General features: G+C 40.2%; 1 protein-coding gene and 1 pseudogene across 2 annotated transcripts; both read right to left on the reverse strand.

Annotated features, from left to right (window-relative positions):
* Positions 1-1670: 1670 nt before the first annotated feature.
* Positions 1671-6856, reverse strand: TMEM100 (transmembrane protein 100). The gene is made up of 2 exons (XM_082440194.1): positions 4387-6856; positions 1671-2894 (listed from the first exon to the last, which is right to left on the reverse strand). Exon 2 carries the CDS (start codon positions 2828-2830, stop codon positions 2426-2428), a length of 405 nt encoding a protein of 134 aa, XP_082296320.1. The 5' UTR covers positions 2831-2894; positions 4387-6856; the 3' UTR covers positions 1671-2425.
* A 30-nt stretch (positions 6857-6886) lies between these two features.
* Positions 6887-21963, reverse strand: LOC309649753 (putative ribosomal protein uL13-like pseudogene; annotated as a pseudogene). Its single transcript, XR_014268703.1, has 2 exons — positions 7261-21963; positions 6887-6967 (listed from the first exon to the last, which is right to left on the reverse strand). The product of XR_014268703.1 is annotated as a putative ribosomal protein uL13-like pseudogene (transcript).
* Between the last annotated feature and the right edge of the window lie 2829 nt (positions 21964-24792).

Here is a 24792-nt window from a genome sequence, read left to right on the forward strand (position 1 = left end):
TCTTTTGGGACTCTCAGGTAGCAGCATGAGGCCCCCTGGTGGCCTGAAATAATTCACAAGTTTACTTTTCAAGCAGTTGGAAGGGCAGGCGTGGCTAGGGAAATATTATACAAAGGTAGTAAATACTCACCTGGACCTGGTGCTTCCAGTAGAGGCAGGGTGGAGTAGGATGACCTATTGGGAGAGGTGAGAACTAAAGAATTTTCTTTTTCGAGATTAAAACAAACTGTAATTCTGGATCAAACACTCAACACTTTCTGATTTTTGTTCTTTCATTCATTTAGCAAACACTTATTGAGTACCTAATCTATGCAGGACATTTTATTAGGGGTTTAAAAATATATGACACATTATGCACTTCTAAGGAGTTTTGGAAGAAGATAAAACATTTATAGTACTCACGTGGTAGAAAATGAAAGTTGCCATCAGAGAATAAATAGGTAGAGACTCTTGAAGGAGCAATTCCTTTCAGATAAATGGGAACCTCTGGGAAGAGGTTGCACTTAAGCTGGGATTCTACTGAGAAGCAGGATTTGGACATGTCTGAGTTGGAGAGGGAAAGGATGGCTTTATGCAGGAGGGAAAACAGAAGTTTGAACGTACATGGAGGCAGGAAAAGTGAAGCCTGATCCAGGAATGGGGAATCGTCTGGTCTGGCTACCTCATGAGTTTTGGGGTTGGAGTAAGAATGAAAGCTGGATATATTTGTTTGGATCATACAGAGCAGGACCTTGAATACTCACCTGAGAAATTTCTTCATCAAGCAGTGGGGAGCTTTTGGATATCTTTGAGCAAAAAAAAAAAAAAAAAAAAAAAAAAAAAGCATGTCAAAACACAGTATCCCTCCTGCTGTCATAAACACAATGCCATACACTTGCATTTGGGCCAGAGGAGTGTTCAACTGCATGTGTTCAAGATAATTGTATTCAACTCCAGACTTTCACCATCTGACCTTCAAAGCCAGGAGAAACTAGGTCATCAAGGTGTCTCCCCTTAACAAAACCAACTGAGCACCAGGGAGCAGTCAGTGCCAGAGGGCTCCTGCCACATTTAATTAAAGTCCTTGATAGAATGCCTTTCATAGAAAGTGCTATGCTAGGCTTGCTTTGTTTTGCTTTGTTTTTCCAAGGTTTAGGAAAGGCTTTGTGCCTACCTTTCCACTCTAGTTTAATATGGTTTAAACGACATGAACCGGCGATTTTTCTGGCTAGAGTTATGGCATAGAGTCCTAGCTGCTCAATATTCACAGAATTCAAGCAGTAATGTTATTTGCGTTGTATTATTGCCAACTCAGTTAAGCAGCCTGAGAATCTACACAATGCCTGGTATATAGCTGGTGCTCAAAAATATGTTAAGCAGATATTTAACAACTGATCTGATAAATATGTAACACACATTTAACAACACATTATAAAATTCCTGACCCAAGGCATTGATTTCCTAGTTATAAGGGCATATAAATCTTTTAGAATAAACATAATTCATATTATTCTTCAGAAGTCGTGAAAAAAATGATGTGATAAAAAATAAAAATCTTTTAGTTACGTTAGGAAGAAGCAACATGCCCATTTGAGAGAAATACAATTGAGATGTTGCCAATGAGGCAAGGAAAGATGGGCAATCTGGAACTGCAGTAACAGTAACTACAATGGAAATAACCATTTAAGAAGTTTCAGCAGCAATGAGTATTTATTATTTTGAATAAAATGTACATTAAACTTTAATATAAAAATCATCAAAAGTGCTATATTGGATTATTTTAATATTAATTTATCCCCGCATGTCTTCGAGTAGCTACACATTTTACCTTTTTTTTTTAAACTTCTGACACAGCATTACGATCATCTAAAAACTGTCCAATGTTAAAACATAAAAAATATTAGTTTATTCTTCAAGAAAAGTACCACCAGTGATGAGTTACTGAAAGTGAAAAATAAAACAGATGCTAGAGAATCAACTTTTTGCAAAAAAAATGATCACAGAATTTCACAGGGGTATGCAAAGTTCAAGGCAGTTTAGACTCTCAGCAGAACATTTTATGATATAACATCCTAATAGCGTGGGTTATCTCTTTTGGAGGCAGGTTGCTGGTGTGCCAGAACTCATCTTCTCTTGCCTATTTTCCAAGGTGAACCAAATGTTGTCTAATGCTGCACACCTCCCATGACCCCTAAAATGTTTAATGTAGAGGAAAAACTGATTTTTCAGTCTGAGAAATAGCCCTTAGAGTTAAGTTTGTCATCGAAGACACAAGTCATTGCTCACAGAAGAGAACCACATCCATCCTCCACCCTCAGGCCACACCCATGCCTCTGGTCTGCGGCAATGCCAAGTCCATCCTCTCCCACACCAGTCCTGGGTGCATTGGCTGACGAAGTGAGAGCAGGTCCTTCAGACCACACATCCCGTTTGGTCTCATTCAGTCCTAAGCAAACAAGCTTCTCTGATTTGCCACGAGAGTCGTCTGACTCTCCCGCCTCTTGGCTTTCTTGCTCCTCTGTCTCACCTTCCAGCACAGGGCGCTGGAGGCTAACAAAAAAAGTCCCAATGACAGAAGGACCAGACCTAAGATGGAGATGATGGAGCCATGGGAATTGAAGCTGTAAGCCACGGCAGTGACCGCTATCCCGGCGATGAGGACCACCACGGCGAAGGGGATGATGCAGCGGTAACAGGAGAGCTCAGCGCCCCCCGTGGCGGCTGTCAGCTGAATCTCATTGACCAGGGGGACCATGGTGACCATGACTTCACCATTGGAGCTCTTCTCCATTGCCACTGGCTTGGGAGACTTCGGGGTTCCCAGGATCTCCTTTATGGGCTCTTCGGTCATTTTTACAGTATGTCTCCTAGCTGAGTTCACAGACTAGACCTGGGCAGTCTCACCAGGGTGGAAGCTGTGGAGAAGACAGGAGATGCCAGTTAAATGCATCAGAGTAAGCCCCACAAGTAGGAGTAAAGAGCTGGGGGAAAGACCACTGTGTTCTTTTCTAGGAGGCATGGATGCATGTGAAAATCAACTTTAATATATTTTTCTCCTAATTGTTTGCATTCTCTTTGCATTGAGAAGAAAGCAAGATAAAGCAGAGAACCATAAAGAAAGGGAAGATATAAAAAGCAGGAAGCACTTTACAGTGCTTAATACACTCTGGCAGTCTGCAAATGTTTTACAAGCTTTTCTGCTTTGTCTATTGCTTTTCTTTCCTCTAAACACACAGAGAAGCCTCAGTCTTAATCCCAAAACAGCCTCATTCAAGAGGAGAACACGTTATAAACAACACTTCACACAGTCCCTTCCACGCTCACAGCAACCTAGACTCTGCCGGCGTTTCCAGGCATAACATACACTCTTTCCAAACTATTGCCCATTCGCTGTGCACCAAAGCAACGTCAAGACCAGCAATCAGCGTACAAATGATGTTCTTCTACATCAACTGACAGTTAACAGGTCTTTATTGTTGTAACTATTAAATACAGCGAAACATGCATCCTGGGTCCATGATGCGGGTGCAGTTCGGCAAAAATTCAGGGACAATAAGGCTAGGATTTGTGATCTAAAATGCGGCAATATCCTCTGATCCATTTGAAAAGGGAAAAATAAGAAAAATAATTCAACAATTTTTTAGACAAAATTTTGTGCTTTTTTTATGTTAAAGAGAAGATCAATTATTACGATAATTAGCTGTCAATTCACAAATTTTCCATTAAACTCAACAAGGAATTTTGATATTATATATACCACATGTTTAAGAAAAATAAGCAGACTAGATAAGCATAAAGATTTACAAGTTCATTTTTACCCCACGCTGCTGTGTACAAAATCTTGCTGCGCTGTGTTGTATCTTTCTAAATATTTTGAATCTGAACATTTCAGGGTGAAATCTGAGCCTCTTGATCAAAAGCCTCTGGTTGAAACGCCATCTATGAGAAATCAGTGAACACTCCTCTCTTGCTCAGACATGGTAAGTCATTCTCCTTTACCATCGAGAAGTGATCCAGCAGCTAAAAGGTTGAGCAGTTATAGTTACTGAAAGCATTTAAAGGAAGATACTGGAGATGATTTCAGTGAGATGAATACTTCGATCATATTAAGCACCCACTGAAAACTAATTCAACACCAAATCAAACCTCACAGTTTCTTCCTTGCTCTGGGAGGTCAAAAATATCACTCCTTGTGCAATGAACTAAAAGTTAGAGCTGCCTATTTGCATGGGATTTTTAATCACCAAATTAATCACTGCTGTTCAATGATACCTTAAATACTGGCTAGGCCAGTAAAAGGATATTTGAGGTTCTGTCTGAAAGAAAAAAAATCTTCACCCCAAAGCTGAGACTTCAGCTAACCTGAAAATGAAGCTCCGTCCCCCAAAAACTTACACGGACCCGTACCTCAGAGAGAAGCAATCCATCACCAGGGAAACCACTGGACTTGGGAGGGAAGGAACAGCAGCGTCTGAGCTTCTTCTGCGACCTCTGGGAAGACAGCCTGTAACAGCACGTCTGTCAATAAAGTGACAGGATAGGGATCTCCTCTGGGGAAAAGAAAATATATAAAATACTATATGGTAGGTTTTAGATCCTGGAGCTCTTTCTTTCACTCTACCTCTTCCTAAATGACGCTTGTCTTTCCCTCTCTCTCTTTTTATTTCCTCCCCCGCCGGATTGCCCCTCCCTGCCATTTTTTTTCTTCGTTCTTTTCCTTGCCAGCAGATTCCGAGTTTTGGCTTCCCCCAGCTCTGCTCAGTGACATGATAAGTCAGAATCATTCTAGAGTCCCTAGAGACAGGAGGCAGCTTTTACTTTTATTTCTCTTGCAGCATTTACCGAGTGCACTGCTTTGCATTACTCATTTTTTCCCCAGCCAACCTCCAGATCTTCCTCCCGCCCAGCAGGCATTTTCACAAGAAAATCCCAGAGTCAGCGTTGCAGACCCAGCTGAGGGGACAGAGCCGAAGGGATAGACACTTTTAGGGCGGGAGGAACAGCTGTGAAGTCATCGAGCAGCTGAATCCAGCCTCTAAGCCAGCAAAAATCTGTGTCCCCAGGTTTCCCGTGTATTCTTTCTTCATATATGTGTGCTGGCCATCTGAAGCTTAACCCACCCCCCCCCCTTATTTGATATTAATTCATTTAGGAACAAGGGTGGGAGATACAAATGTTTGTGACTAAGGGGGAAAAACAGTCATTTTGATTTAAACATGATTACTACTTGTGCTAGGAAGTGAGTAACTTCGGCAATGCTGAAATCATCATTACCATCACTGTCATTATACAGCACCTGCAAGGTGCACGCAATAACATTAATTCTCACTAGTTTACAAATGAGTTTATAGATAGTTTATAAATGAGGCTCAGAGAGGTTAAGTAATCTGACAAAGTTCACACAGAGAGAAACCCTTGGTTTGAACTCTAGGCTTTAAGGAGCACACAAATTATGTAAGGAGCTGTTAAATGTAGATTCTGATTTAATAGGTCTGTAGCAAGCTCCTGGCTGATGTCAATCTGCAGATCCTTGACCCACTTAAAGGAGCAAGGTATTTGAAATATTCAAACCTATATGGTTTGACATGTCATGCTCTCAAACAATAAATGTCTGTTTCCCACCCCCTGTCTGCAAATGGACTTAGAGCTTTAGAATTTCTTACAGATAAGCTATTTAAAATTTTAAAGCCCCGGATTGTCTTCTGGAGGGAAAAGTAGATAATACTGGGTGACTATTATAAATTCATCCCTATACTTCTGTAGCTAAAAGTTATCCATCCTCTATTTTTAATCTATACAAGTTTTAATAATATCTTTTTAATTGGTACAACTAATACAACAAATATAAATTAAATCTTGAAAGAGGGTTGTTTTCCTTCTTTCTCTCGAGTTGTTAGATTTCTCTAACTTCTGGTGGAGGGCATGGCCATTCTCAGGCATCTCATCTCTGTTCTACGAGAGCCCACTCTTTCCATCCTTGTCTAGAAATAATACCTTGGTGATTTTGTCATGAAGGGAGAGGGACCAGAAGTCCTTTTTTCTAGAATGGAAATCAGACAAAGGGCTTCTTCATTAAAAAGAAATAAAGTTGAAAATTTCCTGAGGCCTGGCTGAGTCGGGGGAGCCCAGCCTGCTGAGGATGATGAGTATCTGGAGGGCCTTGGCCACGACCATCCTCAGACTTTAAGAATGTGGGATGTAAAGGGACACATTCATCCTCCAGGAGGAGTGCTGTCACTTGGTGTTTGAGAAGGGGTACTTAGAACCACGGCATTTCAGCACTTGCCAGCAATGCCCTGGGAGGACAGGGATATTGGGAGCCACGGGCCACATAATTGGAGGTTCGTGAGAAGCTCCTTATGAGAGCAGCAGTCTTCCCACTGTGAACTGTGGCCTTCGGGGGCAATTCCTCTTTACTTACTAGCAGGGGCTGCTTTCTCCCCAGCATAATCCAATAACCCCACTGAAGCTTTGAATATCATCACCCTTTCCTGTTGACCATGTTCCCCCATTGTCAAAGTCAAAGGTACATGATTTGAACTTCTTCCAGAGAGAAGCCAGAGGCACCTTTTTTAGATGGTGACCTCTTGGCTGAACTTATAATGAGGGACAGTGAATGCATCTGTGCGCTGGGAGCAGGGTTGTTCTGTCGTTATGGCTCCTAATACCCAAGCTTTCCTCAGCCTTTTCAGGCTTCAGATGTTACATTCACCCTAATTCTTCTTCAGAGTATGTGCATCTGCCCAGATACACAGATGCACATCTTCAGATTGCTAGTAGACAACTGATGGTTTGTACTGATAAATACAGAGAAGTAGAAAGCTTTGGGATAAAGCAGAAATTATATCTGAAGAATAGATACCTATCATTATACCCAGGAACACCTGCAGTTTTAAATGATTCTTACCTCTTCAAATTAAAATTCAAAGAATTCCTAGTGATCAATGCCTGATGTCTTTGAATGATTTTTCCTCCCTCCTCTCTGCGCCTATGAGATATTAAACATTCCTGAGAGTGCCTTAAGAGACACCTGCCCCCAAATGCAAAATCTCATTCACAAAGCAAACAGCCTTCTTTCTGCAAGACTTCTTTCAGAAGGGAGACGAAATCTTTCTGGTTCTTTTTAAACAGAAGGCTCCGGGAGATTCCTTTAAGCTTGGAGAACTTTTCAGAAAGCTTCTAATTCATGAATTAAATCTACATCCTCCTACCCCACCCCACCCCTCCAAAGACATTCCATATTTCTTCCCCAGTTTCAAAAACCAAAGCAAAGATCCTTACCTTTCCCAGCCAGAATTGGACTGACACAGCTGCCAGCTCCCGCCAGGCCAACAGCTAGCCAGAGACGGTGATGCAAATCACTATGCTAGGGACTGTAAACAAAGTACTCACCAAGGCTTAAACACAATTAAGGGACCAGAGAAAAATTGATGAGAGGAAATTCCTTAAGTGCTGTTGTATTTTCTTCCATATTTCCCTCTATGAAAATGGAATCCATGTATTCTTTTTATAAAGGGACCCAAGTTTGGAAAGAGTGTCCTCCTTTGTTTTTCTTTCTTTGTATCCTCATTCGGGCTTCCGTTTTCAAGGTTTTCCCTATCCAAAGCCCCCATTCTGATACTATCCCTCTGTAATACTGTGAACCTGCAGAAAAGAATTTGTAATCCTTGTTCTATACTTCTAGGAGGGTGTGGGGTTGGGAGAGTATGTGCAGTGGGGAGTGAAAAGGCAAATTAATATTTTCACCATAACAAGCAAGTAATAAGAGGAGTAAAGGAAGAAGAGATCCACTGATGGAGAAATGGCATTTGGTTCCTTGTGTGGACCCTCTCCCTAAAGCCACAGGAGAGGTCTTATCAGTGCTGTTCATCAGAGGGGGGCAAGGCACCATGGAAATGGTGGTACACAGGAAAATCACATCTCTGAGCAACTGAGCTAAACTTCCACCAAAGGTATCATAAAAAGCAGAATTAGGAACACTTGCTGTTCTGGAGAAAATTCCCCCAAATTTAAAAAAAATCTCGTTTTACTTAGAAACAAGCCAGAAACAAAGTCATTTAGGGAAGGGAGATATAGAAGTGGAGGAAGACAAGGAAGATCGTGAGTACCATGACCAAGAGGAGATTTTGCCTGTTTCCCTTCAGTAGAAGCCAAAAGGGTTCAGTTTCTCAATTAGAAAGGGTACTATTTTGTTCTTGCCATTGGGTCGATGCTGTTGAAGACCTGGAAATTTCTCCTGTGGGAACACACAAACTTTTCATTTTGTGAAGAACACCCCCATGTGCATTCAATTACTTTCCCATATTTACTTTCAGTTTGCTTTTGCTTGGTGTGGTTGAGTTGGCTAATTTTCAGCAGGCCTGAAGATGCCAGTTCCTCCCAGTTCTCTGTCCAGTCGCCACATGCCTTTGATCTCCGTCATCATCCAGTCCAATTGGATTCAGTGAGATTTGGGAAGCTGGCCAATTTTTCTTCTTTCCAATGCTTCTTTTCAGGGTGTGTCTGCATTTAAGCTCTGAAATCATGGACATTTTGGAAAGTGATCTGTGTTTGTGTGTTCATTTTGGATAACAGGTCATATTATTTCTACTCCTACCCCTGCCCCAAAGCACTTCTCTTTGAGGTCTAGGACATCAAATAGGGAGATCTGATAGTAACAAGTGGAATAATGGGTATGCCTCAGATATAAGTTTATATTTTACTATTTTACTATTTGCTGGTCAATTTTAAGGTACCCCAAACTCATAAAATCCACGCAGATATAGAAAGGAAAACACATCTTTTAGATGTACACCCTGGTCACCATTCTCTTACCCATTTTGTTCTGAGTCACTATGAAAGATTGCATAAACATAAAAAAACAGAATTGCTGAAATCAAATAACACGGTGGGACCTTAGGGAAGGATGAATAAACTATCTTTCACTTCATCAAGAACTAATTGTCATTCTGGCCTCAGATGAGAAGAACTGATTTTCTTGTTTAAAAATCTGAGTATATACTAAAACAGCTATGATAACATTCCCATGTATCTGGCACAATCCTTTATATTTGTGTACATTATTTTTTTGGAGGCCTAAGATGAGGAGGCTCAGAGGTAAATAGTTATAGCAAATTGGACTGACACTTTCCCAAGACAAGTGCACAGCACTTGGGTCATCTTCCCCTACTGGGCTATGGATCATGTATTCAGGGGCTTGTACAGCCCACCATTTTTGCCTTTTCCGGAGAAGGAAAGGGAGGGACAATAGTACCCTCCCCACTTTGCCCCTCCTCTTGATCCCTGATAATATGGGGCCCTTCTATGCTTTTTACAGAAACAATCTCCCCCTAGCCTCTGGTGACAAATGTCACTTGTCCATAAAATGATGTGCACAAACATCGTGTGACCCCAATCCACACCAGATCAGCACAACATTTCTAGGTTTCAACATCAGTCTGGTCCTGGGGATTTGAAACCACTCTGTAACAAGTAAAATTTTCTAAAAGCTAATAATCTACAATGTTCTGTAAGGGTCAGTTAGCTTCTCTTGTTCCATATTCATAGAGCAGAACATACCTTCTGACCTGGTTCGCCATATCCCAGTTGTGTAGCTCTGGTCTTGAAATGACTGGCATGGGATGGGCTCACCAGTCTGGCCCTCCTCCACATAATGAAACATTCAGTTGAAACCATAGATTTTAAGCTCTGTGCTTAAGTAAGAGGAATGTTGAGTTTATTTTCACAAGTAGATTTTGTTATCTCCAGTTTTTAGAGAAAGAAATGGGGGTGTAGTGGGTGCCACTATCCCCAGGTCTAACTCCGGGTTGCTTCATTCTGAGTCAACCTACATGATACATCCAGTTTGAAGAGGAGAGAACACAAAAAGGCTTATCAATCATCTAATAGGCACCACTGATATACAGACCCTGTCTCAGTTCTTTGTATTTTTATTTTACTAGTGAGGAAACTAAAACTCAGCAGTGTTAAGTCCTTAACTTGCCTGGGATGCACTGATACTTACTACACACCTTTTGGGTGCCAAGAACTTGTTGAATGTTCCAGTTGAGCATATAGAAACCAGTAAGTAAAGCATGATTTCTGCTCTCAGGGAGCTTACAGTCTAGGACAGTAAAGCCACAGGTAATCTTTCTGCTAGAGGGAATACCAAACAGCTATGGGAGACCCTTGGAAGATGAAACCAGTCTGGTCCAGGTGGCAGGGAAATCTTCATGGTAGACTGGTACTTGACAGTGTAAGCAGGGAAGGAGAGAACGTGATTCTAGTTGGAAGGAACAGCCTATATATAAACATAGCTCAGAAAAGTGCACATCTGCAGAGAGCTTTGAGTAGCCTGTGTGGCTGAATTTGAGAGAGCATGGGGCAGACAGGGAGCAGTCCAAATAAGACTGGAAATGGTTGCTGGTGAGATCATTGCCTCAGGGTTGAGTTTGGACTTTATTTTGAGAGCAATGTGGGTTTTGAATAGGATGGCATGGTCGGCTCTGTGTTTTGTCAGTAGTAGCCTGGCATTAAAGTGTTGGGATGCACAGGGCTGGGGGCGAGGTGCTGGGGGTGGGGAGTCAAAACGGGGAAGCCAGAAAGTGTGCAAATTAGAACCTTTGTGACTGTCCACATGAGAGTGCTGGGGGCCTGATAATGGAAAATGCATACAGGTGGGGAGTCACTACAATGGGTAGAATCGGTAAAAGTTGGCAATGGATCTCACAGGGTAAAATTACCAAGGGAGAGGGGTTTGTAAGGTTTTTAAGCCTAAGTAATTAATAGCTTGGTGATACTGTCAGCAGAAATAGAGGGCAAGGTGCGGAGGGTATACACTTAGTTTGGTTAGCATAGCTATCCATTTCTCCAACAGAGAGGCAAATGCTAGAGAAAGTGGCATTACTGCTTGACTACTAATTCGTGAAGCATTGTCTTAGTGGCCAAATAATGCTGTCATAGTCTCACAGATGAATTTTCCACTAAAATTATGATTGAATTTATAATTCACTTCATTTCATGCAAACACACAAAATTGCAGATACATATGCAATATACATACATGATTTGAGATTGCTAACTTTCTGCCTGGAACAAGAAATAAATATTTTAAGAATTCAGATTTGAGACTTTAGATGTACTGACTATATGCAAATAATATATTGATTCAATTTTAAAGTTTAATTTTAAACTCCTCAAAAACAAGAACATAAGTATGCAGTTCTTTTTGTACAGTGTCTAGCATGAAAAAGGCACCTCAAAGACATTTTCTGGGAATGAAAATGTTTTCTCCTCCCATTGATCACTACTCCAAGGGTTCGTATAGAGAGTGCCAATCATTTCATATTTGGAGAAACAGCCTTTGTCTGTTATTAAAATTAAGAGCTAATTTTATGTTGCCCCATGAGTTACAGCTTTAAAAAAAAAAAAAAGCAGTCCCAGTCCACTATGGATTTCTTTAGAAATGTCCTGTTTTGGGCCTCATGCATTGTAAGCAAGCCTTCACATTAGGGTTTACCAAGATCGTGTTGACTGGAAAATCTCCCATAAGTTCCTGAAGGATAGTATTAGCAATTATATGTGTAAGGAAAGTTTTTGCCAAATAAATGAACAAGTAAAAGGATGACTCTATATTGAAATCAGATATAAACTTGAAAACTCAGATCATTTTTCAAATGGATAATTTCAAAGTGTCCAGCTATTTAGTGCTAATTACATTAGTTATTCAGTTATAATTGAATTACTCAATTATTATTTGCATTTTCCAGTATTCTTTGGATGGTGGGTACCCTGTAGACCCAACAAGAGGCTGTACCTAATAATAAACAAATATTTATTGAACATTTAGTTTGTGTTATATACTTTTTATAGATTTATTATTTCATTTAATACTCATAAATAATCCAAGATGTAGCTGCCAGACAGTCCCATTATACAAATGAAGAGATTAGGGACTTGTTTTGGGAAGTCACCATTTAGAAGATGGTGAAGCCCAGAGCTAGAACCAAAGTCTGTTTGACTCCAAAGTTTATCCCTGTGCATTATTGTTTCTGTGTTCAGATGATATGCATGTTTTCTGTTGCTCATAGGAGTTTACACTCACCCCAGAATAAACTTGGGTTTAGAAAAAATTACTTTGCCAGAAGAAACATGCAATCACCTTCCCACAGAACCCCTGTAGTGACCCATTGATGAGAATAGGATCAGCTCGAGAAACTGTTTGGAAATATTTTTAACCACTTAAAAAGTCTTTGGTGTTCACAACGTGGGTGGGTAGTGGGAAAGGGAACCATTTGCCCAGCTGAGCTGAGGTCAAACTAGAACTATTTATCTTATGAACTTATGGAACAATGCAGAGAACAGATCCCTTGCTTTCTTTCTTTAGATAAAAATTTTAAAGTCTTGCTTCACAAAGGAGATGGTAACTTGTTGTCTCCTTGTTTACTTAAGTAAACTATACAGGAAATGGGCATTATTGTCTTTGTAAAAGCAAGTGTAAAACTTGATAAAACTAATGATCCCAAGACAGTGCATGGCCACAGAATGAGAACACGATGTTTCTTCCATCGTGCACACTGAGGGCTTCAAGTCCACTTTGAACTCCAGCTGGCCACTGAGCCTGGTCAGTAAATCTGCCATCGATATCTTTGGATGACTTCCAATTTGAGGGGCTCGATGGTCTCAGGGGAACCTCTCTCCCCTGACTATTTCTATTTATCCTCTAAGTTAAACTTCGTTTGGAAAGGCTTCTTTACAGCTCTGATATAATTTGTTCTTTCTTTCTAGGGTTACAGGGTAAGGTTTTGGATCACTTCCACAACAAAATTAACATTTCTGACTCTACACTCTTGTTGTGCAATGAAAACAGCCATAAACTGAAAGTGAGGAAACTTGGGTTTGAATCTTTTTTTTCCTTCTTGTTGACCTTAGGCAAGACACCCAACCACTCAGGTTCCCATTTGTCAGATCTCAGGGTCCCCTCTGTAGGTTCTTTACTATTCTTTCCTTTTATTCTATTTTAAAAATCCTATTTGGGGTCCTATAATTTCCCATATCATTATCAGAGAACATAGATGAGACAACTTGGGAAAATAGCTAACACAACTACCCTAGCTACCAGGAAATCTCTTTAAAAAAATATTCCCTGGTGCAGCATCTGTCAGCAAAGCCATTGACCTCTTACTGTGGATATTCATCTATTTCCCTGAGAGGAGAGTTGCAGACATCTGGCTCAGAGACAGACTGCAGTGCAAAGGTTTCCTCCAGTTCAAATCAGAAATTCTAGGATTGCAGTGTTTACACACTAATTTCCACTCTTGCTGATCCAAAGCGAATGTAGTAAGAAGTGTCCAAGGAAATCAGTTAAGCCATAGATGGCAAGTTGAATTTGGAAGGCAAGCATCAGGGGCCAGAATTCCCACTGGTGGTGCCTTACTCTGCTGTGACTGACATGATGAGATATAAGTCCGAGATCCTCACCTCAGCTCACATCTTAACGTGACAGGACACAGGAGCAGCCAGATTTAGGGAAGACTGGTGGGAAAGCCCAAGGGTGAGTCTCTCTGGGAACAGGAAGCAGGTACTGCTGTACCAATAAGGCTTTGGGACACAGAATTTTTCAAGTTGGAGAAGCAACTGAGCTTCCCAGAGGCTGCCAAGCGTGTGTCACATGGAGCGTGCACTTCCTTAGTGCTTCTCCTGTCCCAGGTCACAGAATCCAGAAGGGAGCAGCTGTGTTGCTTTATGACTTGCATTAACACAGATTCCTATATAAGCACCCAGTTCAGATCCTCACATTGTGGATTAGAGCAGAGACAAGGATGAGTCTATATATTCCTCTCTTTCTGAAATTCCTTTTTGTTTTCTTTGTGGTGGGAGTATAATTTTACCACCATCAAATATATTCTGTATACCAGTGAGGAGTTGGACTACCCGCATGAGAATTGCACAGAGTACTTACAAAAAAAATATGTGTTTCAGGGTTCTACCTAGACCTACTCTATTATTGCATCAGGATGTTTGGTGTGTGTGTATGTTGGTAGGTCAGGAATCTGCATTTTTTATTCATATCCCAAATGAAGTTTGAGATCCTCTGCTTGACACTAATATAGCAAACTATTGAGTATGTGCACTTAGCCACATGGTTCTCTGGTTAAAACTATCAGTGGTTCCTTTTCATTGAAGGGTCAGCTTCAGCTTAGATCAAATTGCAAATACAACACACTATTTCATGTTCCTCTTGCCTGTTGGTTCTTACCTATACTCAGGATGATGTCTACTCATTTTTCCTGATACCTCAAGCATCACCTACTTCCCTGATAAGTCCTCCTCTGTCATTGGACCAGGCAGACCTGAATTTCCTTCCACTGTGTCCTTATATTGCTCTATGCTAGGGTGTCTCGACCTAGGCACTTTTGACATTTGGGGCTGGATAATTCTTCGTTGTGGGTGGCTGTTCTGTTCATTGATGGATGTTAACATCATTCTTGGCTCTACCAACTAGATGCCGGTAGCAACTCCCGAGCTGTGAGAACCAAAAATGTCTTCACGCACTGCCAAATGTCTCTTGGGGGGCAAAATTGTACCTGGTTGAAGACACTGCTCTACACTTGCAAATATCATAGCCCTAGCCAAATAATGTGGAAAGTTTCTGCTTGCTTGTTTATCTCCTCTGAGATTCTCAGAGTTCAAGAGTAGGGGTTTTGCAAAATGTATCCTTGTGTTCCCTGTGCCAAGGCATAGCACCTGATGCACAGTAGGCATATAATACACATTTCCTTAGCAAAACTTTATTAAGGTACTAGATGTCAGAAGACCTGGATTTTAGCTTATCTTGGTTGGCTCTACGGTTTAAAATGTGGTGACTCTGGACACATCAATTAGCATCTCTGTGCCTCAGTTTCCCTCATTGGAAACATCAGCATTGTACCTTCGGATTGTATGTGGATGGAATGTGAGTGGGTCTATGAAAGCGTAAAGTGCAGAAAGAAGCCTAGTTAAGGCACCGTGTCCTGAGGAAAACATGCTGCTGTCATGTTTTTATCCTCCAGGCACAAAGTTTGGGTAGCACTGAAAATTCAGGTCTGTGCAAACAATACAATGTTTTATAACAGTATCTAGAGGATTTCTTTAATGTGGAACACTATAAATACAAGAAACTTTGTTGAACTGATTGAACCTGTGATATGGAATGAGACTACCACAAAGACTAAGCATAATGCTGTACAACACACTATAGAAACCTTAAAGTTTCAACTCCCTGCCCCCAGATACACTTGTGTGGGTCTGATAAAGACCCAGCCAGGATTAAGGGAGCCTTCTCTGCTCTAGGTCTGTCTGATGTTCTGTGGCCTGCAGGATCCTCCAGATCCTCTGCTTGACACTAATATAGCAAACTACTGAGTATGTGCACTTAACCACATGGTTCTGTGGTTAAAACCATCAATGGTTCCTTTTCATTGAAGGGTCAGCTTCAGCTTAGATCAAATTGCAAATACAACACATTATTTCATGTTCCTCTTGCCTGTTGGTTCTTACCTATACTCAGGATGATGTACCCAAACCCATTCTTTGAGCCCTATTCTGTTCTATGCTGGGACTGTGGCTTCCTTGTTTCTTGACCTTTAATATCAGTATCAGGAAATTAGCAGGTTTTGCATCTGCAACTGCACAGAACGTGTGGCATTAGTAGGGAGTCTCATCCACTCTTTGTAAAGATTTTTTCCTCTAATACACCCTATGGAATGCCTCTCCAGTTATTTATTACCTTCAAAAACCTCTCTCTCATTCTGCTTATCTACTTTTATGACTTCCTTTTACACCCTGGGCATGCCATCACTCTTGCCTCCATGCTCTCCCAGTGCTGTGGTGGGCTGGTTTATAGATCTCCCTCCCTTCTTTTAGAAGAATGAATTAGTTTCCAGGTTGAGCTCAGCTGGGAAAAACCTCTGTCGCATGGAAATGTGGGCTCTGATACGCGCGCGCAAGCTTGTGTGTGTGTGTGTGTGTGTGTGTGTGTACCACCATCAACTCTCCTCCAGCTGCAACCGGCCAGGACTTTCCCACTAACCATTTCATGCCCCAAACATGTAGGCTGCAAAAGCACTCACAAATTGTAAAACTATACAAACAAGTCAAAAAGTCCTGAACACATGTACTGCTAGGTCTGCAAGAGGGCTTGATAACCATTTAGTCTAGCTCTTCCATTTTAAATTTGAGAACACTGAAGCCTGCACAGGTTAACTGACTCCCTCTTAGTATTTTCTTTGCAGTTTCTGACCATGTCAGAAAGCTACCATGAATCATTCCATTACTTTTTAAATGCATCACAGCTAATCTTTATTTTCCAACTTTTTCTATACTTCATGATCATCTCTTTAAGCTTAAAATAATAATTTCCTTTCAATATAGGGCTTGGGGATATCTCATCTGAAAGAGGTGGTAGGTGTTTTTAAAATAGTGAGTTCTGTGTATTTTTACAATGACACATGGTTTAGAGCAATGAATAGGACCTTTTTTTCCATACAAATTGACAATTATTCTGCTCCAAAATTTTTCTTACAATTTCTTTTTAAAACATCTTAGGCAGATTTCTGAGATTTGTTTGTAAGAAGATGGCTCTGGAGGATATTTGTCTGCTCATTAGCCACTAAAATTTTTCTATTTTGAGAATTTTAGAGAACTTATAGAATGGATGTACCTGTCTACTAGTTTATCTGAAGAGCTCATGGACAGCTTTTTTTTTTTTTAAAGAATAAACAGTCAATTTTATTGGGCTCAGACTAGGAATCCATGGGTCTTGAGGACCTCTGTGAATTTGTCAATTTTCTTCTCTCTGTTCCTTTTGCCCTGCTTCCATAGCCTCATAAGCTGCTTCTTCTTCCAGTAATGGATCTTGGCCTTCTCCTTCTTATTCTCCTCCAGGGTAGCTGTTACTGCCTGGGACTTCCAGCCAACCTCATGAGCCAGGCACCCTATGTTAGCAAACTTTTTCATAGGCTTCAGATGCACAACCTTAAGGGCAGGAGGAACCACCATCTGCTTTTTTTGTCATAGGGTGGCGTGATCCCACCAAACATCTTGAGGTGGTCCAGAGCAGCCTGGCCCCTCTTGGTCTTATGGGGCAGCATGCCTGTGGGCAGAGGACAGCAGCCCTGCTCAGTGGGGCACACGAGGACACTGCTGCCCAACCCAGGCAGGCAGACAGGTGGCCTCAGATGGTAATGCGTGTGGAGTCTTCTCATGGTTGGGAAACTCAAACATGAGTGAGAAAAGTCCTCATCACCAGCCTCATGGACAGCTTTATTGAAAAGCTTGGCAGCCTGAGAATCCAGGATTGTTCATTGCTGATCAAAAACTGTGTTTCCTTGGGAACTCAGATCAGTAAAAAAGTAAAATGAGGAGGGAGAGACTGATATAGGATTTCAAACTTTTTTTGACCACCTGACTTGAAGAAAAAACTAAGAAGTAATAGTCCCTCCTTCCATGCACACCATTCCCAACCCATTCTACCTAAAAATCCTTCATATTGTGGGTTTTGTTTTTCATTTTAATATTAATTGTATTTTAAATTAGGTCTCTAAGAAAGAAGTTGGCCTTTCTCATTCTTTTCAGAGTGGTCTGGGAAATACTACATCAATGCATCTGAGAAAAACATAGGAAAACGGGATCTCTTGTAGTTTTGTTTTTGAGTCAATACCCGAAATAATGACCAGAAGCAAAAATCCACTGGTGCGTCCACAAGCAGGGTGCTGGGCCAGTCAGCTTCATCCTTCCCGCCCTGAGCTGTTCTCCTGCAGCCTCCATGCCACTGCTGCGAGCCCCTAGAGCAGATAGAAAATGTAGGACAGAATGAGCAGATCTATGATGGCAAAGAACATCAGGATGAAAATATCCAGCATTGTGGACTCCTTGGCCAAAGAGGTCTCTGGATTCCAGAGAGATGTGAGCTGTGAGCACAGAGTTTGCAGTCGGTGGAGAGAAATGGCTCTTTCTTCCCCGTGCTGCTCAGCCCTCCTTTCCCCTCCCCCTCCCAGGGCCTGCGACTACTACTACGTGTTGCTGCAGCTCCATCAGCAGCTTACTTCCCTCCTCCCTCACTTCCACAGCCAACCAATCACAAAGCCTGGAGGAGGTAACCAGGGAACTGCTCCATATAGACCAGGCAGAAGTGAAGAGGTTTAATTTCTCCCTAGGAACCCAGTCCCACCCCTTTGTATCTAAATGGAGTCTGCATGACATGAACATAGGAGGAGATCTGATCTGTATCCAGATGCCCTAGGGATGAATCCTCCTGACTGCCTTTCTTCTCCCTTTTCCCACTCACACACTGGGCAAATTATCTCAGAAAAATGACAGTTGGGAGTTGGATGGGCCGACCACTGGCAAGTAGTAAAAGTCATGTCATGGAAGACATGGACAAAGGTCCCATGTGAGTCTCAGCTGGCATCTCTGTGGATGGAGCTAACACTGATGGGAATTCCTAAGCTGTGCCAGATTCTGCACACATGGTGTAACTTTTTTTTAAAGAACAATTCAATTTATTTAAATTAAGCAAAAAAACACATCAAAACAGTTCACCTATTGCCCCCACACCAACCATTAATCTGTTCTCTGTATCTATGAGCTTGCTTTCTTTTGCAAAACAAGTACTTTAAAGAAAAAAAAAAAAAAAGCAGCGTACCACCATCCACAATCATGATTATTTCTTAAAAGAGAAAATACTTTAGAGCAAAAACAAAAACAGGATATACCCTCATGAAATTGCTTTTATTTTTCACATTTTTCAGTGCATGTCTCCAAATTAGCATTTGGAAACCACCAAAGCTAGATTAATTAATCCAGGAGCCAGAGATGTGAGTTATAATGTCAAATCCTGTAAAAAATAATGGAGGACCAAAATTCTTTGATTTGCATTGGTATTAACTATTGCTCATACCGTGTGGCTCTTTCATGGGTCCAAGGTGTTATGTCTGAAGATTTCTCGATTATTTGAGAGACAGCATATGGAAATCAGCATGCCCAGACACACAAGCCTTGCTGAGAGAATCTCTGACTTTGCCACACTCCATAAACCATTCAGCCTTCATCTTTAAAAGAAGGATCTGTTTTACAGGATGTTATATGAAATGAAATAGTAAATCTGAAAGCATTTAATAAACTATAAAGTGATCTGTAGCCATCAGATTTTGTCAGTATCTCTAAGCTTTATAGATGTTTTCTTTAATCAAAACCTCATCAAGGGGCTTCCCTGGTGGTGCAGTGGTTGAGAGTCCGCCTGCCAATGCAGGGGACACAGGTTCAAGCCCTGGTCTGGGAGGATCCCACATGCCGCGGAGCGACTGGGCCCGTGAGCCACAACTACTGAGCCTGTGCGTCTGGAGCCTGTGCTCCGCAACAAGAGAGGCCGCGATAGTGAGAGGCCTGCGCACCGCGATGAAGAGTAGCCCCCACTCGCCGCAACTAGAGAAAGCCCTCGCACAGAAACGAAGATCCAACACAGCCAAAAATAAATAAATACAATTAAAAAACAAAACAAAACAAAACCTCATCAAGGCTGTGTTAATTTGCCTGCAATGTCTGATGAAACATCAAAATATGTTCTACATAGGAGACCACGGTATATAATGTATATGTCAGTGCCTGGCACAAAATAGGCACTCAATTATTTTCTGTTCCCTTTACCCACTGAAAGTACGTGCTTTGACTCTCTAGATAATGCCAAATATTTTGCTGTAAAAGCAATAGACAAACTGCAGTTATGCATCTATGATCTTTTTGAAATTTTCCTGGATAAATGAATGGAAAGGAAATCAGAATAATCTTTATGTTATGAAAACCTTCATCCTACTCATACATCAGCTTTTTCACTTCACTTCCTTCTCTCTCTCCTTGCGCCCTCTACTGACTGCAAGTTTGTATTGATTTAGCAAATTTAACTGTTCTGAACAAAAAGATCACAATTTTCTCCAGCCTGTGACAGTGACTAATATGCATGCTACTTTTCCCACAAATATAGGATCAAGCTGTATATCAGTTTTTGAAAATCGCTTTTAGCACTAACTGTGTATGGCAAACATCTCTCCATGTCAATAAATGGACCATCAAAGTGGCTACATAGTGTGCCATTGCAAGGATGTCCCATCTTTATGGGAACACATTTAGTCTGTCTCAGCTTTTCTCACTGCTGTATCTTAAAAAGTTTCCTTTTATGTCTCATATTCTCCATGAAGATATGTTAGAAACTAGAGCCAAAATTGATAACACTCCATAATTAACATTGGAATCTAAAAAAGATACACCAGTACTCAAAATTGCAATATACAGTACTGTCAAATATTTATTCTGCCACTTTCTTTTCCCTGCACTGCTTATCCTTTTCTACTAAATTGCACCAAAATATATTTATCATAATCAAAGAGCAAATATTTAAAAAGACTTAAAATCTTGTTTACAATAGGACCCAAGAAGATATTTCATCTCCAAAATGAATGAGGGTTGATTGTCATCAATAAGGAAAAATCTGAGGTCTGGAAAAGCTAGGTGAAAATTAGAAATATATTTGCTATGTTCACCCCCCCACCAATGAAGGAGTGAATGTCCTATATTACACTGAAAAAATCCAATTAATGAAGCTGAAGAAAAACTTGAGCGTTCTCTCAAAATTCCCAGGAAAATAATAAATAATTGAAAATAATGAAAGAAAAGATAAGAAATAAGGAGTCCAAAACATGCAGTTATACAAAGTAGGAATTCCAAAGCAGGAAATGAAACCAGGAGAACACAAGCAAAAATTAAATGACAGAAGAAGAAATTTTTAAGCTAAAGAAATATTTAAGTTTGAAGCTTTAAAAACTTCACTAAAAATAAATGAAACACATGCCTAGGTATATCAGGCAAAATTCTTGACTATAAAAGATAAATCAAGCTTCCTACATGAATTGAGGCTTTTTAAACAGGAAAAAATCATGTATTCTAGAGAAGAACACAAATCAAGCTATTCTCCCTAAAGCTAAATGCCAATCCTCAAAGTTTACAGAACTTTGAGGATGGGTCAAAATTAAGAATTCAAGAACTGTAGAGACTTAGCTTAAAAGAACTAACAGTGAACAATAAAAGCATGGTTTTGAAGCAATTTGCAAATATAAAAATATAATTATTTAAAGACAGGATGGATGTCGTAAACCATAACAGTAATAATCTAGGTTTTCATTCCAAAATAATATAAGCAAACCCAAGAAATAGCAAAGGTTAATGAAAGGTAGTATAAAATCACTATATTTTTTCTTTTTTTGGATGAGATTAATATTTTTTATTGAAGTATAGTTGATGTACAATATTATATGTTACAGGTATACACCACAGTGATTCACAATTTTTAAAGGTTATACTCCATTTATAGCTATTATAAAATATTGGCTATACTCCCCATGTGGTACAATATATCCTTGTACCTTATTTTATATCTAATATCTGTTACCTTTTTTTTTTTTTTCCAACATCTTTATTGGAGTATAATTGCTCTTCAGTGGTGTGTTAGTTTCTGCTGTAAAACAAAGTGAATCAGCCATACGTATACACATATCCATATTTCCTCCCTCTTGCGTCTCCCTCCCACCCTCCCTATCCCACCCCTCTAGGTGGTCACAAAGCACCAAGTTGATTTCTCTGTGCTATGCAGTTGCTGCCCACCAGCCATCCATTCTACATTTGGTAGTATATATATGTCCATGCCACTCTCTCACCTTGTTCCAGCCCACCCCTCCCCCCGCCATGTCCTCAAGTCCACCCTCCAAGTCTGCGTCTTAATTCCTTTCGTGCCCCTAGGTTCTTCAGAGCCTTTTTTTTTTTTTTTAAATACCATATATTTGTGTTAGCATATGGTATTTGTTTTTCTCTTTCTGACTTCACTCTGTATGACAGACTCTAGGTCCATCCACCTCACTACAAATAACTCAATTTTGTTTCTTTATATAGCTGAGTAATATTCCACTGTATATATGTGTCACATTTCTTTATCCATTCGTCTGTCGATGGACACTTATGTTGCTTCCATTTCTTGGCTATTGTAAATAGAGCTGCAATGAGCATTGTGGTACATGACTTTTTTTTTTCTTTTCATTTATTTTACTTTACTTTTTAAACACCTTTATTGGAGTATAATTGCTTTACAATGGTGTGTTAGTTTCTGCTTTATAACAAAGTGAATCAGCTATACATATACATATATCCCCATATCTCCTCCATCTTGTGTCTCTCTCCCACCCTCCCTATCCCACCCCTCTAGGTGGTCACAAAGCACCGAGCTGATCTCCTTGTGCTATGTGGCTGTTTCCCACTAGCAATCTATTTTACATTTGGTAGTATACATAAGTCCATGCCACTCTTCCCTTCGTCCCAGCTTACACTGACCCCTCACTGTGTCCTCAAGTCCAATCTGTATGTCTGCGTCTTTATTTCTGTCCTGCCCCTAGGTTCTTCAGAAACACTTTTCTTTTTTTTTTTAGATTCCATATATATGTGTTAGCATACGGTATTTCTTTTTCTCTTTGTGACTTACTTCACTCTGTATGGCAGTCTCTAGGTCCATCCACCTCACTACAAATAACTCAATTTCGGTTTTTTTTATGGTTAATATTCCATTGTATATATGTGCCACATCTTCTTTATTCATTCATCTGTCAATGGACACTTAGGTTGCTTCCATGTCCTGGCTATTGTAAATAGAGCTGCAATGAACATTGTGGTACATGACTCTTTTTGAATTATGGTTTTCTCAGGGTATATGCCCAGTAGTGGGATTGCTGGGTCATATGGTAGTTCTATTTTTAGTTTAAGGAACCTCCATACTGTTTTCCATAGTGGCTGTATCAATTTACATTCCCACCAACAGTGCAAGAGTGTTCCCTTTTTTCCACACCCTCTCCAGCATTTATTGTTTGTAGATTTTTTTTATGATGGCCATTCTGATTGGTGTGAGGTGATACCTCATTGTAGTTTTGATTTGCCTTTCTCTAATGATTAGTGCTGCTTGCATCCTTTCATATGCTTGTTGGCAATATGTATATCTTCTTTGTAGAAATGTCTACTTAGGTCTTCTGGCCATTTTTGATATTGAGCTGCATGAGCTGCTTGTATATTTTGGAGATTAATGCTTTGTTAGTTACTTCATTTGCAAATATTTTCGCCAATTCTGAGGGTGGTCTGTTGGTCTTGTTTATGGTTTCCTTTGCCATGTGAAAGCTTTTAAGTTTCATTAGGTCCAATTTGTTTGTTTTTGTTTTTATTTCCATTTCTCTAGGAGGTGGGACAAAAAGGATCTTGCTGTGATTTATGTCATAGAGTGTTCTGCCTATGTTTTCCTCTAAGAGTTTAATAATGTCTGGCCTTACACTTTGGTCTTTAATCCATTTTGAGTTTATTTTTGTGTATGGTGTTAGGGAGTGTTCTAATTTCATTCTTTTACATGTAGCTGTCCAGTTTTCCCAGCACCACTTATGGAAGAGTCTGTCTTCTCTCCACTGTATATTCTTGCCTCCTTTATCAAAGATAAGGTGATCATATGTGCTTGGGTTTATCTCTGGGCTTTCTATACTGTTCCATTGATCTGTATTTCTGTTTTTGTGGCAGTACCATACTGTCTTGATTACTGTAGCTTTGTAGTATAGTCTGAAGTCAGGGAGCCTGATTCCTCCAGCTCCGTTTTTCTTTCTCAAGATTGTTTGTCTCTTCAGGGTCTTTTGAGTTTCCATACAAATCGTGAAATTTTTGGTTCTAGCTCTGTGAAAAATGCCAGTGGTAGTTTGATAGGGATTGCATTGAATCTGTAGATTGCTTTGGGTAGTAGAATCATTTTCACAATGTTGATTCTTCCAATCCAAGAACATGCTGTATCTCTCCATCTATTTGTATCATCTTTAATTTCTTTCATCAGTGTCTTATAATTTTCTGCATACAGGTCTTTTGTCTCCTCAGGTAGGTTTATTCCTAGGCATTTTATTCTTTTTGTTGCAATGATAAATGGGAGTATTTCCTCAATTCCTCATTCAGAATTTTGTCATTAGTGTATAGGAATGCAAGAGATTTCTGTACATTAATTGTGTATCCTGCTACTTTACAAAATTCATTGATTAGCTCTAGTAGTTTTCTGGTAGCATATTTAAGATTCTCTACATATAGTATCACGCCATCTGCAAACAGTGACAGCTTTACTTCTTCTTTTCTGATTTGGATTCCTTTTATTTCTTTTTCTTCTGTGATTGATGTGGCTAAAACTTCCAAAGCTATGTTGAATAATAGTGGTGAGAGTGGACAACCTTGTCTTGTTCCTGATCTTAGAGGAAATGGTTTCAATGTTTCACCATTGAGAACCATGTTAGCTGTGGGTTTGTCATATATGGCCTTAATTATGTTGAGGTAAGTTCCCTCTTTGCTTTCTTTCTGGAGGGTTTTTATCATAAATGGGTGTTGAATTTTCTGGAAAGCTTTCTCTGCATCTATTGAGATGATCAAATGGTTTTTCTCCTTCAGTTTGTTAATATGGTGTATCACATTGATTGATTTGCGTATAGTGAAGAATCCTTGCATTCCTGGGATAAACCCCACTTGACATGGTGTATGATCTTTTTAATGTGCTGTTGGATCCTATTTGCTAGTATTTTGTTGAGGATTTTTGCATCTATGTTCATCAGTGATATTGGCCTGTAGTTCTCTTTTTTTGTGTCATCTTAGTCTGGTTTTGGTATCAGGGAGATGGTTGCCTCGTAGAATGAGTTTGGGAGTGTTCCTCCCTCTGCTATAGTTTGGAAGAGTTTGAGAAGGATAGGTGTTAGCCCT

Source organism: Balaenoptera physalus (genome assembly GCF_965194825.1).
Source record: "Balaenoptera physalus genome assembly, chromosome: 20".
In the NCBI taxonomy this organism is placed as follows: Eukaryota; Metazoa; Chordata; class Mammalia; order Artiodactyla; family Balaenopteridae; genus Balaenoptera; species Balaenoptera physalus.